Source organism: Hypanus sabinus, chromosome 2 (genome assembly GCF_030144855.1).
Source record: "Hypanus sabinus isolate sHypSab1 chromosome 2, sHypSab1.hap1, whole genome shotgun sequence".
Taxonomy (NCBI): domain Eukaryota; kingdom Metazoa; phylum Chordata; class Chondrichthyes; order Myliobatiformes; family Dasyatidae; genus Hypanus; species Hypanus sabinus.
Genome location: NC_082707.1, coordinates 168,510,568 through 168,530,005, shown reverse-complemented (window position 1 = coordinate 168,530,005; position 19,438 = coordinate 168,510,568). Strand labels below are relative to the sequence as shown.

At 39.5% G+C, this 19,438-nt stretch overlaps 2 protein-coding genes across 8 annotated transcripts in view; one reads left to right on the top strand and one right to left on the bottom strand.

Annotated features, from left to right (window-relative positions):
- Positions 1-13,782, bottom strand: part of wdr25 (WD repeat domain 25) — a 60,143-nt gene extending 46,361 nt beyond the window's left edge. For 3 of the 6 annotated variants that reach the window (XM_059959174.1, XM_059959159.1, XM_059959144.1), the window contains exons 1-2: positions 13,381-13,644; positions 6,854-7,633 (exon numbers count right to left, since the gene is read on the bottom strand). In XM_059959174.1, coding sequence (XP_059815157.1) covers positions 6,854-7,588 — 735 coding nt within the window. In that variant the 5' untranslated portion in view covers positions 7,589-7,633; positions 13,381-13,644. The other 3 variants (XM_059959146.1, XM_059959165.1, XM_059959151.1) reach the window with 3 other exon arrangements.
- LOC132386838 (tryptophan--tRNA ligase, cytoplasmic-like) overlaps positions 13,764-19,438 on the top strand; it is a 29,262-nt gene continuing 23,587 nt past the window's right edge. Inside the window, exons 1-2 of one of the 2 annotated variants that reach the window (XM_059959183.1) lie at positions 13,764-13,964; positions 14,309-14,452. In XM_059959183.1, the coding sequence (XP_059815166.1) occupies positions 14,345-14,452 (108 nt within the window). In that variant the 5' untranslated portion in view covers positions 13,764-13,964; positions 14,309-14,344. Of the gene's footprint in view, positions 13,965-14,039; positions 14,225-14,308; positions 14,453-19,438 lie in introns of those variants that run through there. The other variant, XM_059959189.1, reaches the window with a different exon arrangement.

Here is a 19,438-nt window from a genome sequence, read left to right as displayed (position 1 = left end):
CCTACCACATCCTCACCAAAAACAGCAAAATCAGAATGGTTAATCAATTTACTGATTGCGTGAAACTGATCAATGAAATACAATGCTACTAAGCTTATGTCATCTTTACTGTATACTTAGATAAAACAGCTCTGCCTAGTTATTTCAAGAGTCACCCTCCTTAATACCTCAGCACACAAATGCAACCTAGCAAACAATTTTAATGGACAAGCAATTCTTGCTATACTTGAGCTCGTTACAAAGATCATTACAATCTTTGTGCTGTGTTCCCACAATGATATTAAAATTGGAATGGAAATAAGAACCACTTTACCTATAGAATAAAACAGATCAATAATTGTATTTATATTGTTGTATGATCTTTAAATCAAAATATTAACATAGGAATTTCAATGCAACTTTGAGCTTCTCCTCCAAAATACCATGTAGCACATTATTGTTGCAAATTTCAAATATAGTTTATCACCTATTTTACCATTCTGATTGTCAGAAAATGTTTAACTTGTCTATCACCTTTCAAATATGTAAAGCACTACCAATGCAATGTTCGGCAGATAGCACAAACATTCCATATGTTTTGTAGTTTCCTACATAATACCCCCAAAAATTTGCCTTTCCTCTCTTGACTGATCTATTAAATGTTTTCACTGCTTTTGAGTATCTGTAGTCCTTCCATTCCATTTTGTTACTGTTAAAGGTCTAAACTATTTACTGTAATTTGATGTCTTTAACAGTTCAGGATACGCCAAAGAACCTCATCATAACATCAAAACTGGCTGAAAAGTACCAAAGTATTTATATAACAAAAGGCCAAGAATTCTCACTGAGTGAGAAAATGTCATTAGGCAATGGCAAATATTAAATGTTTATCTTCCTTCTCATCCCAAGCTTACCCATTCACCCCGTCCCTCATTGCCATTCAAGGGCCGCAAATAGTCCTTCCAGTTGAGGCAACACTTCACCAGAGAGTCTGTCAGGTTTATCTACTGTATCTGGTGCTCCCAGTGCACAACAAGCGTAAGTGTTTTTTTTAAACAGTTCAAGTATCTTTTGGGATTTTAGTAAGTTAACTAATTAATCAATTTTACTGCACAGCCAGGTGATAAATGTATGAACTCAGCAGGCTTTTTTGTATGTCTTGATTTGACCACAGCATCTGCAGTATACTTTGTGTTTGATAAATATATGTCTATGTCCAGGAAATCTGCTGAATGATCTCAAAATTTGTACCACAGAGACATCTGGTGACAAGAGACCATAAATGATACAGGTATTGATGCTTAGAAATGAGGACAGAGCAAATATCTACAACCCAACATGAACAAAGCATAAACTTGCAGGAGTTCCTTTGTGAAACAAAGTGCAACAGTAACTACTATTAACCCTTACCTAGCATCTTTACAAAGCCAACATATGAAGGTGCTTTACAGGACTCGTAACAAACTGACACTATACTATTTACAGAAGATAATCAAAAGTTTGGTGAATGTCTTAAGGAGTGCCTTAATGATGGAGAAGGCTGAGCAAGGAAAAAATGAATAATGGGGAAATTCCAAAACTTAAGGTCAAGACAGCTGCCAATACGGAAGCCATGAAATAAAGGAAAATAAAAAGACCAGAATAAGTATGCAGCTATTTTGATGCTACATAGAGATGGACAAGATTATAGGAGAAGGGAAAGGTGCTCATAGACAGATTTGAAAACAAGGACAAGAATTTTATATTCAAGGTTCTGCATAAGGGTGGCAGTAAATGAAACCAGGTGCAAGTCTGGCCATTCAAAGACGGGCAGGAAAATGGTAGACCTAATTTAGTACAGATGCTGTGAAGTGATGTACATTGACCAAGGAGATACAATATAGACCACATGCTGCAATAGGTGCATAGGAACAAAGCGAGCTTAGTGTTATGTGAATTAGCCTTTGATGCTTACTTAGACATGTTGGGAGAGATTTTAGTTGAAAAAAGTAGGCTACAGGATTTCACAGCAAGAAACAGCTAGAAGAGGGGAGGTTGTTTTAAACCTCTATAAAACATTGGTTAGATCTCAGCTGGAGCAGTGCCCAATTCGGATCAATTTAGGGAAGGGGTGAAGTTGCAGAGGTTTACCTCAAAGGTTTTAGGGATGAAAGATTTCAGATACAAGGTTAGAACTGAAGCAAGAATTTGAAACAAAGACTCTGGAAATTTCAATAGGTGATAGTTTTAGAATGAATAAATAGCAAATAGGCTAAGGGTTACAGATTTAATGTAATGAGCAAAACATTCTGGACAAATGTGAGAAAAACAAACTTTGCTTTTGGAAACTCACTGCTTGCAGAGTTCTAGAGAACAAAGTCATCCAGGACTTTCTATAGTTGGATAGGCACTTGAAGGAAATTTTCAGGCCCAATAGGAAAGAAAGAGATTGGAACTGAATGGACCATTTTATAAAAATCCCACACGGACAAGATTACCAAAAGGACTCCTTTTGTGCCACATCAAATCTATGATTCGAAAAAGCTGGCAAGATAAATGGTGAAAATGCAGTTCCAAATGCACTAAACTGTGGATTAAGAGTAAATAACCCCCAACACCCAGGGCATGCACTTTTCTACTGTTGCCATCAGGTAGGAGGTACAGAAACCGGAAGCCACACACTCAGCGATTCAAGAACAGCTTCTTCCCCTCTGCCATCCGATTCCTAAATGGATATTGAATCCTTAGGCATTACTGCACTATTTTAATATATATTATTTCTGTTTTTGCACTTTTTAAAATCTATTCAAAATACTTATACTGTAATTGATTTACTTGTTTATTATTATTTTTATTTTATTTACTGCTATTATTTTTTTTCCTCTTCTATATTATGTATTGCATTGAACTGCTGTTACTAAGTTAACAGATTTCACAACACGTGACAGTGATAATAAACCCGATTCTGATTCAGATTCTGATTCTGTTTCTCAAACACCAGAAGTTTGAAAGGCATTTTCTTCTGGCATTTTTATTCTTTCACCAAAATCTTTTAATGCTGGGAGACTGTAATATTTTATAGAATTACTTTGAGAAAGTGACAAATATGATTGATGTGTGAAATCCAATTGCAATGCCCAAGTCTGTGGGTCCCACCCCTGGATACAGAAGCCCCTTTTGAGGAGCTCCGAGGATTCCAGGTGGTGGGCAGAAAGGTGCTGTCCTTAAAGCTTTAATACTATTTATTAAATATTTATCTAACTAGAAAGTTTGCAGAAGTTAAAATAAAACTAAATATACTGTTTATCTCATATTGCTACTAGAAGTGCCCAACAATTTCCAATTTTCTTAAAAGGAGCAGTTCATCTCATCATCAGATGTGTCTGATTGGAACACATGTTTTAATAAGTAAATAGAGTTTTCCTTCAAAAACTGGTTGGAACATAGATAAATCTATAGAAACTTAAGGGGCATTACATGAAAAGTGAAGCAAGTTGAATACAAATGGCTTAAAAAGGAAGGAACAGAACAAAAGTAAGAGGCAGCTTTTCAGAGGGATTGTAAATGAGTGTGGTGTCTCACAGGAGTAACCTTTCTACGATAGGTGAAGTTCATTGTGTCAATCAATTCAGTTGTCACTGATAAATGCCTAGAGAAAATAGTCCCGAGGTTTTCATTTAATATTGTACAAAATCCTGAAATGCAATGGAGATTGAAAAATTCAATCAAAAAATGCAAGGATTCAATGCCAGTAAATATGAACTAGTCCATTTTGAGGGGTTGGAATCTATAATTGAAGGGTGGCTGGTACAGGAAAAACAGGATGGGATGTCACTGAATTATCACGTGGACCTCATGGCAGAACTCTAAGCTGGAGAGATATTCTCTGTAGCCTGCTCAGGCAGTGGCAGATATCAGTGAACCACAGCATCTCACTGGCATGTTCTATCCAGTACAATCCAATTGTTATCCTTTCTGTTATACAGAAACATTTTTCCTCCAAAGTTCCTAATTCTTAAAACTTACTTTAAATGAAATTGCATTCCAATGAAACCTGCAACAAGTCTAACCTGAATTATTCAAGTGCATTCCCAACGTACGTCCTGGGGAACTGCAAAAAACAGCCTCTCTGGTTTCCAGCCCCACAGTGCATTCCAAGTAACATGTGGGGATACAGCATGTTTCAAAGGTATATTTAATATCAGAGTTTTTAATAAATAATACATCAAGTAACTGTTAACATTTCCCTGCAAAATCTAGTAGCATACTAATAGGTTTAATAAACACTGCCAAGTATACTGCCCTTTTTTATAATAATGAGCTCGACATTGAAATAAAATTTTGATGACATGAGACAGTAGATAAAATATTTGATGGCAGGAGACCGTAGATAAAATTGAATCAATTCAATAATTTTAAAATTCACATCAAATATTATTAACATAAAAGAATCCATAAACTAGTCAGTTCTGATGAAACATCACCATATTGTAGCTTTATCTCAATTTTTCTCTCTCCACAAATACAGCCTACCTGCCTGAATATCATCAGCACATCCTGTTTATTTTAGATTGCCACTATTGTCAGAGTTTTGCTTTTAAGTTTATCACAGCCTACCTCAATTCTTGAGAGTTCAACAAATTTTAAACAAGCCTCTTTTGCAAACTAAAAGTGCAGCTTTAAATGTATCAGACATTAGGAAGCCAATTAACATCATTTGCATCCCCTCAAAAAGAAAGTTATCTGCTTCATAGCAACACACACTAAATGCTGGAGGAACTCAGCAGGTCAGGCAGCATCTATGGAAATGATGTTTTGGGTTGAGACCCTTCTTCAGGACTGGAAAGGAAACAGGAAGACATCAGAATAAAAAGGTGGGAGGAGGGGAAGGAGGATAACTAGAAAGTGATAGCTAAATCCAGGTAGGTGAAAAGATAAAGGGCTGGAGATGAAGGAATCTGATAGGAGAGGAGAGTGGACCATGGGATGAAGGAGGGGCACTGGGGTAGCTGACAGGCAGGTGAAGAGAAGGTGTAAGTGGCCAGAGTGGGAAAAGAAACAGAGCAAAGGGAGAAGTAAAAAAAATGGACAACCCTAACAGATTTGCAGGTGAAATGTTGCCTCTCCTGCAAGGATTGTTTGGGGACCCGAGTGGAGGCAAAGGAAATGAATGAGCAGGTGTGGCATTTCTGTTGCTTGCTGCAACATGTGTCAGGAGGGAGATTAGTGGGTAAGGACGAATGGTTAAGAGATTCTCGGAGGGAGCAATCCCTGTGGGAAGCGGAGGGGGGAGGGGTTAAAGGTGTGTTTGGTGATTGGATCCCGTTGAAGGTGGCGGAAGTTGCAGAGAATGATGCATTGGATGAGGAGGGCCATGGGGTGAGGACAAGAGAAACTCTATCCCCATTAAGGTAGCGGTAAGATGAGGCGAGCGCAGATGTCCAGGAAAATGGGGTTGTCCATTGTAACCAGTGCTCCCAATACTGTTTCCTCTGGTGATACACTCAACATAAATTGGGGACCACTTTGTCGAGCACTTCTGCTCCATTTGCCAAGAGTTTCTCAGTGGCCAACCATTTTAATTCCTATCCTCATTCTCCTCCTGACATGCCAGTACATGGCCTCCTCTTTTACCATGTTGAGACCGCTCTCAAGTGTGGAGCAGCAACACTAGGAAGCCTCCTACTTGATGAATATGATTTTTTCTTCTGGTAATTTTTTCCTCTCCCCCTTCCCTCTGCTTCTATTCTGCCCACTTCTCACCTGCCTATCCCTTCCTCCGGTGACCCTCATCTTTCCCTTTCTCCTATGTCCACTCTCCACTCTAATAAGATTCCTTCCTCTCCAGCCCTTTAGCTTTCACATCCACCTGGCTTCACCTATCACCTTCTAGATAGTCCTCTTTCCCTCCTCCACCATTTTATTCTGGCATTTTCCCCCTTCAGATCGAGTCCTGAAGAGAGATCTCCGCCTGAAACATTGACTGTTTATTAATTTCCATAGAAGCTGCCTGACCTGATGAGTTCCTCCAACATTTAGTGCTCAGGATTCACAGCATCTGTGGAATCTTGTGTTTATTGTCTGGTTCATTTTAACTGCATACAGAAATTTTCAAACCTTGTAGCTGACCAATTTTATTATATTTTCATTATACTTTCTTTAATCAATCTAGTGTTCACTTTCAGCTAAAGAGCAAAATGCTAAGGGCCAGCTATTGTTCAATGTGACAAGTCGTCAATATTTTAAGAGCTCTAAATTATACTTTAATTATACCAGAATAGCCTTAATTTGCATATAATCGAAACTCAGTTCCATTTAATTAATGAGACAAATTAATGTAATACAGTGTATTTCTTCCCCTCTATACTTATGCAGTCTAACTTAGGAACTTAGAGAAACCTTTACCTAGCCAAACCCACTTGGTTGTCAACTCTAATGCTTATAATGCTAGATCACTGTAATTAGAGTCCATGAGTGATTTTTTTCCCTCATGATTCAGTCAGTATCAGCTCTGCCTATAAATTGTGCTTATTTTGGGAAAATACCTCCAAGTATTGTGAAAGGGGCTTTATTTTAGTCATGTAATTAATAGATTTGTGAAAAGCAATGTCTGTACCATTACCAGGAACAATTAAAACATCTGCTTTAACAGTTATACTGGTTAATAGTCAATAATATAACTGTCAGTTAACAAAAGAACATTTGATAGGTTCTTGAAAGTAGTGCATAGAAATTCAAATGAGAAAGTCAATAAAATCCCATATTTCAATTCCTATCAGCTAGCAATTACACAAAAAAATTAACAACTTTTACTCAATAAAAAAGAGTTAAACAACTTTTTATCACCTAATAATACCCAGCATTTATTTTCTAAATACTTCAGATGTGGCACTACCTTTATTGACTTATCCATGGAGGCAGAGAGCAGTAAGTGGCTGTGTTGTTCCACTGGACACCACTGTATTGTGGTAACCGGTCCATTATGCTGAGACATCTGAAACACCAAGTGTTTAGGGACTTTTGAGGTCTTGTGTTGGCTCTCCAAATAGGGCTTTATGAAGTCTGAAACTTTGCTTAGCAGACCTAACTGGTATTCTGCTGGTGCAGTGCAATCTACCCCAGTGTTCAAAATGTCTCTGCTTTCTTGAAGCTTGTTGCTTTTATTACATACAGCTTCATTCTCCCTTAATCGCTTGGGTACATAAGGTTTAATATTTTGAGCTCCAGTCATTGAATCTTGAAATAATCTTTTCTGAGCTGAGGGGATCATCTTTCCAGTTCTGCCAGATTTCCGCACCAGAGCCAGTGAATTTTCAAGGACACCTTCAGAAACCTGGAAGCATGACTCATCATCTAAAGTCATCACTGCTGGTCTGAAAGTTACACCAAAGTGTCGCTGCACAGGATTCTGTGTACTATTCAAACTGCAATCCACATTGCTACCAGTTGAGGCCATTTTTACCTGATGACCACATCCTGATGATTGCATTCTTGAGGTAGATGGACATACAGATCGAAGTTCAAAGTTAGAGTGAGCGAAATTATCTTCGCCCTGAGCATACTTGATTTCTTCATGTTTGCCATTCTCTGACTCTGAATCTGAGGAGTCATAAGCAACCAGTGAATTCATGTCACATTATGCACACAGTTCCGTCTGTGAGGGCGTTGGATGTACCTGCAGATGAAACATTTTCATAAATTGAAAGAATTAAATTACATCCTTAGACAGTATAATGTAAATTTCAACTTCTGTTTACTTTTCAAAAGTATTTGGTAGTTATCCTCCAAAAGGTTATCATACACTTTTAAAACATGGATTCTCTCCCTTTTGTAAATGTGCAATTGGAAGTTCATTGAGATTATTTCAGGTAATTGTGGTCCAGTACTCCTACTGGAACATCCAAAAAGTTGCATAGTGTCAGGGTCATATACAAAGATGGGCTATATTCTCTTGGCACTAAGATAAAATCAAAAGTAGATGTCAACTGAATGTTTGTGAAAATAATGAAAGCAAGGTGGATGGAAATCTATTTAAATATATTCCAAAAAGGGAGAATGGAATAAGCCACATGAAAATAGACTTACATGTCCAGCATCATTCCAGGGAAAATAAACAATCTGCTGGAAGAACTCAAAGGGTTGCACAGTAACTGTGGGAGGAAAGGAATTCTCAATACTTGAGTTTGAAACTCTGTATCATGACACCCAGGGATCTATTTACTGTTTCAGATCTCAGCATCTGCAATCTTTAGTTCCTTCATCATTCTAGAGGAAGATTTTTAAGGGCCAAAAATGCAGGATAAAATTAAAATTACCTAGAAGCATATTAATGGTTTTCTAAATTAGAAAAATATGTGACTAATATTATGATTTAAGTGGCTCATGAATGTCTGACTTATGGACATCCATGCATATGAATGAGCTTCCATAAAAATTATTATACTCAAATAAGAATCAGATAGAAAAAAGAAGTTTAGATTTTTTTTCCACTGTAGTCGGACACTATCATCTCATGGTTGCCAATGAATAAGTGTTGGCGAGAGCCAATTGACATGAAGATTTGTTTACTGTCTCCCCCTGCCTAGTTATCATGTCCCACACTCAGTGGCTGGTTTTGTTGTACGTTATGTTACTTAGTGGGGTATCACAGAAGAGTAGAGTACAGCATAAGCAATATACACAAAATGCAGGTCAGGCAGCATCTACTAAGGGAAATAAACTGTTGTCCGAATTCACCGTGGAAAGCCACTTAAAAGAATTGCTTTGGAAATTGACAAGCAATTGTTTTTATTGATACTTGTGCAATAGTCAGTATGGACTTGCGCAGGAGAGGTCATGCCTTACAAACCAGAAGGAGTTTTTTCTGAGGAGGTGACAAACATGATTTATGAGAGTAGGGTAGCAGCTTTTGTATATGTGGATGTTAGTAAAATTTTCAAAGAGGTCCCTCATGTTGGTTGATCCAAAAAATTAAGGAACATGGAATCCTTGGAAACTTGGTAAATTGCATTCAGAATTGGTGGGAAAGAGGACTGTCACTAACTGGAGATCTGTGACTAGTCATGCTCCACAAAAATCAGTGATCAGACCTCTTTTCTTTGAAATATATTATCGATTTGGATGAAAATGCAGGTGGGCTGATCCCAACATAAAAATTAGTGGAACTATAAATAGCTTGTAAAAGGATTCAGCTGCATATAGAGCAGATGGAATGTAGGCAGAGATAGTGTTTATTCTGAAGCAGTGTGAGATGTTGCACTTTGCAAGGTCAGATGTAAGGGGAATGTGCAGAGCAAAGAGCAGGACCTTGAATTGCTAAGAGGGATCTTGGGGTACAACTTCCAGGTTCTGTAAAGGTGGCAACACTGCTAAACATGATGAGAAAGAGGGATTATAGTAAGGTTGTCTTCATCAATCAGGGTATTAAAGAAGGGAAAGTCATGTTGTAGTTATATAAAACTTTAGTTAGGGCACATTTGGAGTGCTGTGTGCCACTTCACATGGAAGGTGTGGAGTCTTTGAAGAGGGAGCTAAAGAGCTTCACCAGATGCTGCCTGGAATACAGTTTATTAACTATTAATAAGATGCTTGACAATCATTAATATTTTCTCTGTAGCATTGGATGCTAAGGGGCGACCTGATAAAAGTATGTAAAACTATGAGAAGCATTGATAGGGTAGATAGAGCCTACTCCCCAGCACATAAATGTCAAATTATAGAGGGAATAAGTTTAGGATGTGACAGAGAAAACTTAATAACATCTCTTGATGACCACCCATTTTAACTCTGCTTTGCATTCCCACACCTACATGGCTGTTTATGGCCTGCTCTACAGCTATGATGAGGCCAAATGTAGGTTGGAGGGGCAACACATCATATTTCCTGATGACATGAATGTAAATTTCTCTAACTTCCAGCAACCATTCCCTCAATTACCCCCACCCCACCCCCCACTCACCTACTTGCACTTGGGTTTCCCTCATTCTGGTGGCTCTCTCACCCCTTCTCTTCCCCTCCCTTGCCCTCATGCGTGACCTGCCCATCACCTCCTGGAGGTTCCCCTCCTTCTTCCATTGATTCCATGGTCCATTGTCCTGTCCCATCAGATTCCTTCTTCTTCAGCCCTTTACCTCTTTCACCTATCACCTTCTAGCTTCTTAATCATTCCCCTTCTTCACACCTGCCCCAATCACCTACCTTTCCCAATATCAGTGCTTATTTACCACCTGCCAGCTTGTAGTCCTTTCCCTCTCCCCACCTTTTTATTCTGGCTTCTGCCCCCTTCCTTTCCAATCCTGATGAAAGGTCCCAGCCCAAAATGGCAACTGTTTATTTCCTTCCATGGATGCTGATTGACCTGCTGAGTTCTTCCAGCTCTGTGTGTATTGCTCATGTTGTATGGTTTTGAGTTCGATGATACCCTATTAAATAAAGTTACATATATCAGAGGTGTTGGCACGTGGCCAAGCGGTTAAGGCATTGGTCTAGTGATCTGAAGGTCATTAGCCGAGCCTCAGCTAAGGCAGCGTGTTGTGTCCTTGAGCAAGGTACTTAACCACACATTACTCTGCGACGACACCGGTGCCAAGCTGTATCGGCCCAATGCCTTTCCCTTGGACAACATCAGTGGCGTGGAGAGGGGAAGACTTGTAGCATGGGCAACTGCTGGTCTCCCATACAACCCTGCCCAGGCCTGTGCCCTGGAAACTTTCCAAGGCACAAATCCATGGTCTCTTGAGACTAGCGGATGCCTATTACCGTTACTAAATATCAGAGCCAGCAGCTGAGTGTGGGATATCCTGATTCCACACTATTGTAACTAGGCAGGGGGAGAAAACAAATACACTCTCATGTTAATTCATTCTCACCAACACAATTCATTAACTTTACCTCCATAACAACAGGTGATTTTGCTTATGAATGTCTGTGAAACTGGAACCTGCTTATAATCGGGGAGGGAGGGGGTGAGGTACATTGAAAAAATACTATGGTTATTGCAAATGCAGATTTCCAAAATGTGTTCTGATAAAATGCTGCAAAAAACATTTCAAAAATATTGAAAAGTAAATATTTTGGATTTTATATGATAAAGTTTGTGACATGATTAAAGATAGATTAGTGTGTCTGATTGTGTCAAGAAATAACTCAATGATCATATAATTGATGTATTATAATCTCTGGCAGGAAATGTAATGATATTCAAAGAGGTTAAATGCACACACACTGTCAATTTATTGTATATTTTTTACTTGACCAAGTAAATAGCATTTTATATTGAAAATCCCACAATTGCATCCTTTTGCTACTGCACAGAATTTTAAATTTACATCTATATTCTTGGTAATTATTCTCCTTGTCTACTTTATCTGAAGATTATAATCAGCTCTGCCTTATCATATTCAAAACAACATAAGTTTTTAAAAATATATATGATTTGGATTTGGGTAAGAGGTTCAAAATTATGCAGAAGAGAATAAAAGTGCAGGTGTCCCCCCCCCCCTTTACAAAGGTACAGCGTTCCTATGAAACCTTTCTTAAGCCAAAATGGCATAAAGTGAAGAACCATTAATTTATATGGGAAAAATTTTCTTCAAAGCAAAAATCCTCTTTGTAATGTGAAAACAGGTTACTAATGTAGGTCTTTTGTAAAAGCGTAGCGGCGTAAAGCGAACATTCGTAAAGCGGGGGACACCTGTAAGTGAATTTGACTTAATATGGAGGGAGATCGGGATATCAGATAACATTAAAATGACAAAAAAGATTATATGCTTTGAGCCAAAAGAAAAGGAAGAATACAGATCGGTAGGATTGCAGGGATACGTTTTTAAAAATTAAAGATCTCACATAAATACTAAATTTATATCATTTATTGGATAGACCACATCAGTACCGTAATTTGACCAGCTTGCTTACAAAAAGGGCATTAAGTCCATGGGGTCAATACACGAAATTCAAATACATGGATATTCAAATACATCAATACATATATCAGCAAATTTGCAGATGACACCAAGATCGGGGGTGTAGTGGACAGCAAGGTAGGATATCATGGCTTGCAGAGGGATCTGGATCAACTGGAACAATGGGTTGAAAAATGGCAGATGGAATTTAATGGAGGCAAGTGCAAGGTCTGCACTTTGGTAGAACCAACCAGGGTAGGCCTTACACAGTGAATGGTAGGGGACTGAGGAATGTGATAGAACAAAGGAATCTGGGAAGAGAAGTCCGTAATTCATTGTAAGTGACATCAGGGTTGTAAGGAAAGCTTTTGGCAAAGTGCTCTTCATAAATCAAAGTACTGAGTACAGGAGATGGGATGTTATGTTAAAGTTGTACAAGAAGTTGGTGAGGCCTAATTTGGAGTACTGTATGCAGTTTTGGTCACCTACCTGCAAGAAAGATGCACATAATGTTGAGAGAGTACATAGAAAATTTACAAGGATGTTGCCGGGTCTGGAGGAGCTGAGTTATAAGGAAAGATCAAATAGGTTAGGACTTTATTCCATGGAACATAGAAGATTGAGCGGATATTTGACAAAGGTATACAAAATTATGAGGGGTATAGATAAAGTAAATGCAAGCAGGCTTTTGCCACTGGGTAGGGGGGACTACACGAGACATCATGGGCTAGGGGTGGAAGGTAAAAAGTTTAAGGGGCACACGAAGGGAAGGTTCTTTATTCAGAGGGTTACTGAGAGTGTGGAATGAGTTGCCAGAACAAGTGACACATGTGAGCTCAAATTCAATGTTTAAGCAAAGTTTGGACAGGTACATGGATGGTAGGTGCATGAGAGATATAGCTCTAGTACAGATCAATGGGAGTAGGCAGCTTAAATGTTTTGACATGAACTAGATAGGCCAAAGTGTCTGTTTCTGTGCTATATTTTTCTATGACTCTAAATTCAGATCAGTAATGAGAGCCCTCTTAATTATTCCAAGAGCTCTACACTGAGCAAAACAGCTAGCTACATAAAATTGGTAATGTATAGATAGATACACCCCCCAAGGTGAAGAAAATAAAGAATTTATTTTTAAACTGTGAGGACTTCTGGGATTCAGGTCCCTACTAGAAACAATGGCTGAAACTGACCATAAATAGCTTTAAGAATATCAGTAACGATAAGAAACACTCAGCGATTAGTCAATGACAATGGAAAGAAACTCGGTTAAAGTTGATTAATCAAACTTACAAGTTTGAGGATCAAATACCCAAACCGAAGTCCAGAGTCCATAAATTAAAAACTTAAAGGACACAGAACTAGTTCCAGTCAACAAGTAAAAGTACAACAATCTTATAAACATGAAAAACTACAGAAACATTTTTGAATGAAATAGACCACAACAATGAATCGCTTACTCACTGACCGTGGGGACCCCACTCACGCTGACACTTGTCACTTTGAAACTGAATTGAACACTTACAAACACAAGTCGCTGGAGGAACTCAGCAGGTCGGGCAGCATCCGTGGAAACAAAACGTTCCTCCAGCCTGCTGTGCGTGTTGCTTTGACCCCAGCATCTACTCTGTACTTTGTGTTTGAATACAACAGTTGCCGGATAACGCTTCTAAAAATAGAGTAACTATGAATAAGAGGACTTCCTTTCTTCTATTTCTTCCTACCCTAAGGAATATATATCGATCCGATCGACACATACAACAGCAATGAACAGCGAATTTGAGCTGGAACCCACCAGAATAAGGCTCCGCCTTGTCCGTACCATTCATGATCCCCCGACACAACGCGCTTTCATTTCGTTCCGGTGCAGGTTAAGCAGTCTTACCCTTCTGAGTTCCTGCGGCATTTTGTGCGTGTGTGTTTCCGGCTGTAGCTGAAGGGAAGGGAGCAGCGTTTCGCGAAGCCTGAGCGTGGTGGAAAGGCAGGAAAGGAGGACGAGGCACAGAGATCCGCCTGGGAGCGCTGCAGCTGCTGTGGAGACGGAAAAGCGTGCGGGCCGCGGACGACGGAGACTCGGCGCATTGCTGATGCAACCGACGGGGAGGAAAGGTGAGGGCCAGGAGTCGGGCTGGGCTGGAGGAATGAGGGGTAGGAGGATCGGGTGAGGACTGCGGGAGGTCCACAGGAGAGGAGGAGGAAAGATCACCTGACCGACATCCCGGGAGGGAAAAGAGAGGAGAAAGTGGCGAGGGTGGGCTGCCTGCCCGGGAGAGTGAGAGGAAGGGGCGAGGGCAGACGATCATCTTCTTTATAGCTATGGATCGTTTTTATGAGGGCACAGAGATCCGAGAACCAGCTTGAACCTGAACGTAGGTGAAGGCAGTGGACCTGGCTACTCATAGAGCCCTGGGTATGGATAATCTTGCAGCGTTTATAATCTGGCTTTCTTACAGGTACACGGGCCGTTAAGTAACCAGTTTTCAGAGAAAATGTCAGCTAATGACTGTGAAATATCCTCAACCCCGATGGATTTGTATTCGAAAGTGGCAGTACAGGGGGACACTGTCCGTTTGCTGAAGTCAAACAAGGCACCAAAGGTAAAAATTTCTGGATAATATATAACATAATAAGTATGTGTAAACATGCTAAGTATTTTTCAGATGGCCACTTTTTCAAGTCATTTCACTGGCTTTTCACAGCTCTGGAACATTTGGACTATGATAATGCATATATCAGGATGCTCTTCATTGAATACCGCTGAGCATTCAACACTACTATCCCTCAAAACTATTCACTAACCTCCAAGACCTAGGCCTTCATACCTCTCTGTGCAACTGTATCCTCGATTTCCTCACTTGCAGACTCGTCAAAACTGATTGGCAACAACGTCTCCACAATCACCATCAGCACAGCTGCAAGACAAAGCTGTGTGCTTAGCCCCATGCTCTATTTGCTTTAAACTTATCACTGTGGCTAAGCACAACTCCAATGCCATATTTACACATGCAGATGATGTTGTGGTTTTTCGTTTCTCACAATCAGGAGACGCAGAAGATTCTTCAAGAAGTTTTAAGCTTTAATTTGCAAACCAAAGCTGAGACAATCACTGATTGCCCGGTGATCTTTGTACATAGCATTCTTTATAGCAATCTTATCTTAGTTGCATTAACATATCCAATCATTCTATAGCTGCATATCATCTATACATTAACTAATCAATCGCTTTTGACTAGCTCTCAATTCGCCACCATTATTTCTTTCTAGTTCACATCTCGGGCCTTCTTCCTGGCCACGGTTGTTTCTCAGTCAGCCTCCCTTAGCCTTCCTCAACATTCCATTGCCTGTTCGTATCATCCTGTCTGCCACTGTTATCTCTTCATAAGCCATTCTATTGTATAATATATGGAGTACATTTCAACTAAGCACACTTCTGCTAATGATACACAGGTGTTCTTAAATGCTAAGTGTATTTCTGCTAATAATACACAGATATTCTTAAATGCCATAGTATATACCTAAGAATACAATGTATCTAGTAAATGAATAAATGCATAGTAAATACTCCGTAGTCGTGGTTATATAGTGAATGCTGCTAATGCATAATATATTTTCCAATAATGACACCACTATTGGTGTCATTCTGGTGAACTTCCACCATACTGCTAGTGTCTTTCGCAGTGATGACTGCTCCAAAATACTTATTCAGTTCAGCCGCTATTTCATTGTCCCCCATTACTACCTCTCCAGTATTGTTTTCCAAAGGTCTGATATCCATTTTTGCCTCTCTTTTACACTTTATGTATCTGAAGAAACTGCTGGTATCGTCTTTAATACTATTGGCTAGCTTACTTTTGTATTCCATCTTTACCTTAATGACTTTTTGTTGCCTTCTGTTGATTTTTAAAAGCTTCCCAATTCTCTAAATTCCCACTAATTTTTTCTCTGCTAAATGCCCTTGCTTTGGCTTTAATGTTGGCTTTGACTTCTCTTGCCCAAGCTACACACTCTCCCTGTCCCTGAAGCCTTCTCCCTCCCTCCCCTCTGGTGAGTGCTTGTGTTCCAAACCCCCCAACTTCGGAGTATCCTGCCTCCATGGGGATGACCGACCACCCTCCTCTGCCTGTCTGTGACTGCAAGACAAGGCAAGGCTGCTGGACTGGACGGTATCAGCCCCAGGGTACTGAAGGCATTTGCAAGTCACCTGTCTGGTATTTTGCAGCACATTTATAATGTGAGTCTGAGTCAGGAAAATATACTTCTGCTATGGAAGACTTTGTGCTTGGTTCTTGTACTGAGAAGGTGACCCTAAGCAGAACTTAATGACTACAGAACAATTCCCCTCACATCTCATGGGATGAAGGTACTGGAGAGGCTGGTCCTGACTTACCTTGGTCCGCAGGTGAGATCTTCGTTGGACCCTCTTACAGTTTACCTCTCCATCTCGTGGGAGTGGATGGTGCCACCATCTACCTTTTGTAGAGAGCTTACTCCCACTGGGATGATGCTGGTGGCATTGTGAGAATCACATTTTTTGATTTCTCTAGTGTCTTCAATACAATCCAGTCACATCTCTTGAGTGAGAAACTGCAAAAGTTTGGTGTAGACAAATTCACTATTTCCTGGATTACTGACTACCTTGACAGATAGACCCCAGTTTGTACGGCTGGGTAGTACACTGAGATAGTGGTGAGAGGCACTGGAGCACCACAAGGGACTGTCCTGTCTCCATTTCTGTTCACACTGTACACCTCCAACTTTCAGTACAAATCTGAGTCTTGCCACTTGCAGAAGTTCTCTGATGACTCTGCGATGGTTGGGTGTATCAGGGATGGGCAGGACTGGGAGTACAGAGGACTGGTGGACACGTTTGTGGAGTGGTGCAGGAGGAATCACCTGCTCCAGAATGTGGCCAAAACCAGAGAGATGGTCATTGATTTCAGGAGGAAGAGGACTGTGACAAGCCCTCTATACATTCTGGGAGAAGTTGTTGAGGTAGTGGAGGAGTATAAACACTTGGGTGTTCACTTTGACAACAGACTTGACTGGAAAGCCAACTGGCTGTTTACAAGAAGCAGATGTGCAGACTCTATTTTCTAAGGAAGCTGAAATCCTTCAATGTGTGCAGCAGGACATTGGAGAGCTTTTACCAGTCTGTTGTAGCGAGTGCAGTCTTCTTTGCTGCTTTATTTTAGGGGAGCAACATCGGCCCTGGAGATGCAAAAAGGCTAAATAAACTCATTTAGGAGGGTGGATCTGTCCTTGGCTACAACCCGGAGTCTTTTGAGTTAGTGGTGGAGAGGAGATCACTAAACAAACTGTTATCATCATGGACAATCAGGCACATCCTCTCCATGACCTACTGAATAGGCAGCAGAGCACCCTTTCAAACAGACTCATTCAGCTTCGCTGTCACAAGGATCCTTACAGAAAATCTTTCCTACCAAATGCAGTAAGCAAACACAACAGTTCATCTCTGGGCAACTGGAGAACGCACATCATAGTACAATAAGTTTTATTATTTTGTACATCATTATTGCACAGTATTGCACATTGATAAATTATAAGTGTATATATTTTTATTCTGTACTTTAGTATTAATTAATATTATTATATTCAATATTTATTATTATTGCTAAGTATTTTTAAATGTTGCTGTTGTAACAAAATAATTTCTCACTTGGGATCAATAAAGTACCTTATTATTGTTAGCCAAAGTTGTGTCATCTTGCTTTTAGAATACTTCTTCCTCTTTGGGATGTACAAATGTTTGTGTATATCCTGTGCCTTTCAGATTGCTTCCAGAAATTCCAGCTATTGCTGCTCTGCCGTTATCCGTGCCAGTGTTATTTTCCAATCAATTTTGGCTACCTCCTCTCTTGTGCCTCTGTAATTCCCTTTTTTCCATTGTAATACTGATATATCTGACTTTTGCTGTTATCATATTTCAGGGTGAATTCGATCATATTATGATCACTTTCCCCTAAGGGTTCTATTATCTTAAAGCTTTCTAATCAATTTCAATTCACTGCCCAACACCCAATCCAGAATAACTGGTCCCCTAGTGGACTCAGCCATGAGCTGCTCTAGAAAGCCATTTCATAGACATTCTAGAAAATCTCCATCCTGGGATCCAGCACCAACTTGATTTTCCCAAACTACCTGCATATTGAAATCCCACATGACTATTGTAACATTGCCCTTCTGGCATGCATTTTCTATGTCCAGTTTTAGTTTGTAAACCACATCCTTACTACTGTTTGGGGGTCTGTATATAACTCCCTTCAGGATCTTTTTATCCTTGCAGTTCCTTAGCTCCACCCACAATGCTTCAACACCTTCTGACTCTGTCATCTCTTTTTAATGACTTGATTTTGTTTTACCAGCAGCCACACCATCCCCTCTGCCTACCTGTCTATCTTTTTGATACAATGTCTATACATTGGATGTTAAGCTCCCAGCTATATCTTACTTTCAGCCAGGATTTAGTGATTATGGCTCAGCAAAATTAAAAAGCTAATTATTGACGACAAGAGCCTCTACTTGAAGTTTCCACAGATTTGAAATGTCTTCTAAAACACTAACAAACTTTTGTAGATGCACATTGGAGAGTATCCTGACTGGTTGCTTCAATGCCCAGGAATGGAAAAGCCTACAGAAAGTGGTGGACACAGTCCAATCTATCACAGGCAAAGCCCTCCCCACCATTGTGCACAGCCACTAGAAAGCAGCATCCATCATCGAGGACACCCTCCAGGTTCAGGAACAGCTATTACCCTTCAACCAACAGACTCCTGAACTAGTGGGGATATCTTTACTCACCTCAACTCTGAACTTATTCCACAGTCTATGGGCTCATTTTCAAGGACTTGAGAACTCATGTTCTCCGTGGTATTTATTTACTTACTTTTAAAAAAAAAATATATCATTTGCATATTGTTTGTTTGTCAGTCTTTGTAGTCTTTCTCTTTTCTACGTGAATGCCTGCAAGAATCTCAATGTGACAAACATGTACAATGATAAAAATTTACTTTGAACTTTTACAAAATATCCCTGTAGTTTTAGAGAGAGATTTAGTTTCAGTATCTTTAATGCTTTTGCTATTCCTTTTCTCTACTGATTAAAAATGAGTTTAAAGTCAAAGTTAAGGAAAATTTATTATAAAACTACATATATACCACCATACGCTACCTATTCATTTTCTTGCAGGAAAATAAATATTACAGTAGAATGCATAAACAAAAACTGACAACCAATGTGCAAAAGAAGACAAGTTTATTTGAATCCAGGGAATATTATTAATCACTCTTGTTTGCCTTACTCAATTCCAACTCTTCAAATTATCTGTACTCTTTAAAGACTTTTAACATTAGAAAGATGTAGGTAACCTTATTTTGCTTCAAACTTTACTGTTCAATTTAACAAATAGTAATATTTCTGTATTAGTATGCAGAAAAGTAATAGCATTTTATCCAATAATAAAGTTCTATAATATGTATAACTTCACCTTGAATAGTAGAACTGACTGTAAACTGTTGCTATCGCACTTTTGCTCAATGCTCAAGGTGCTTGTTACTATAGTATGA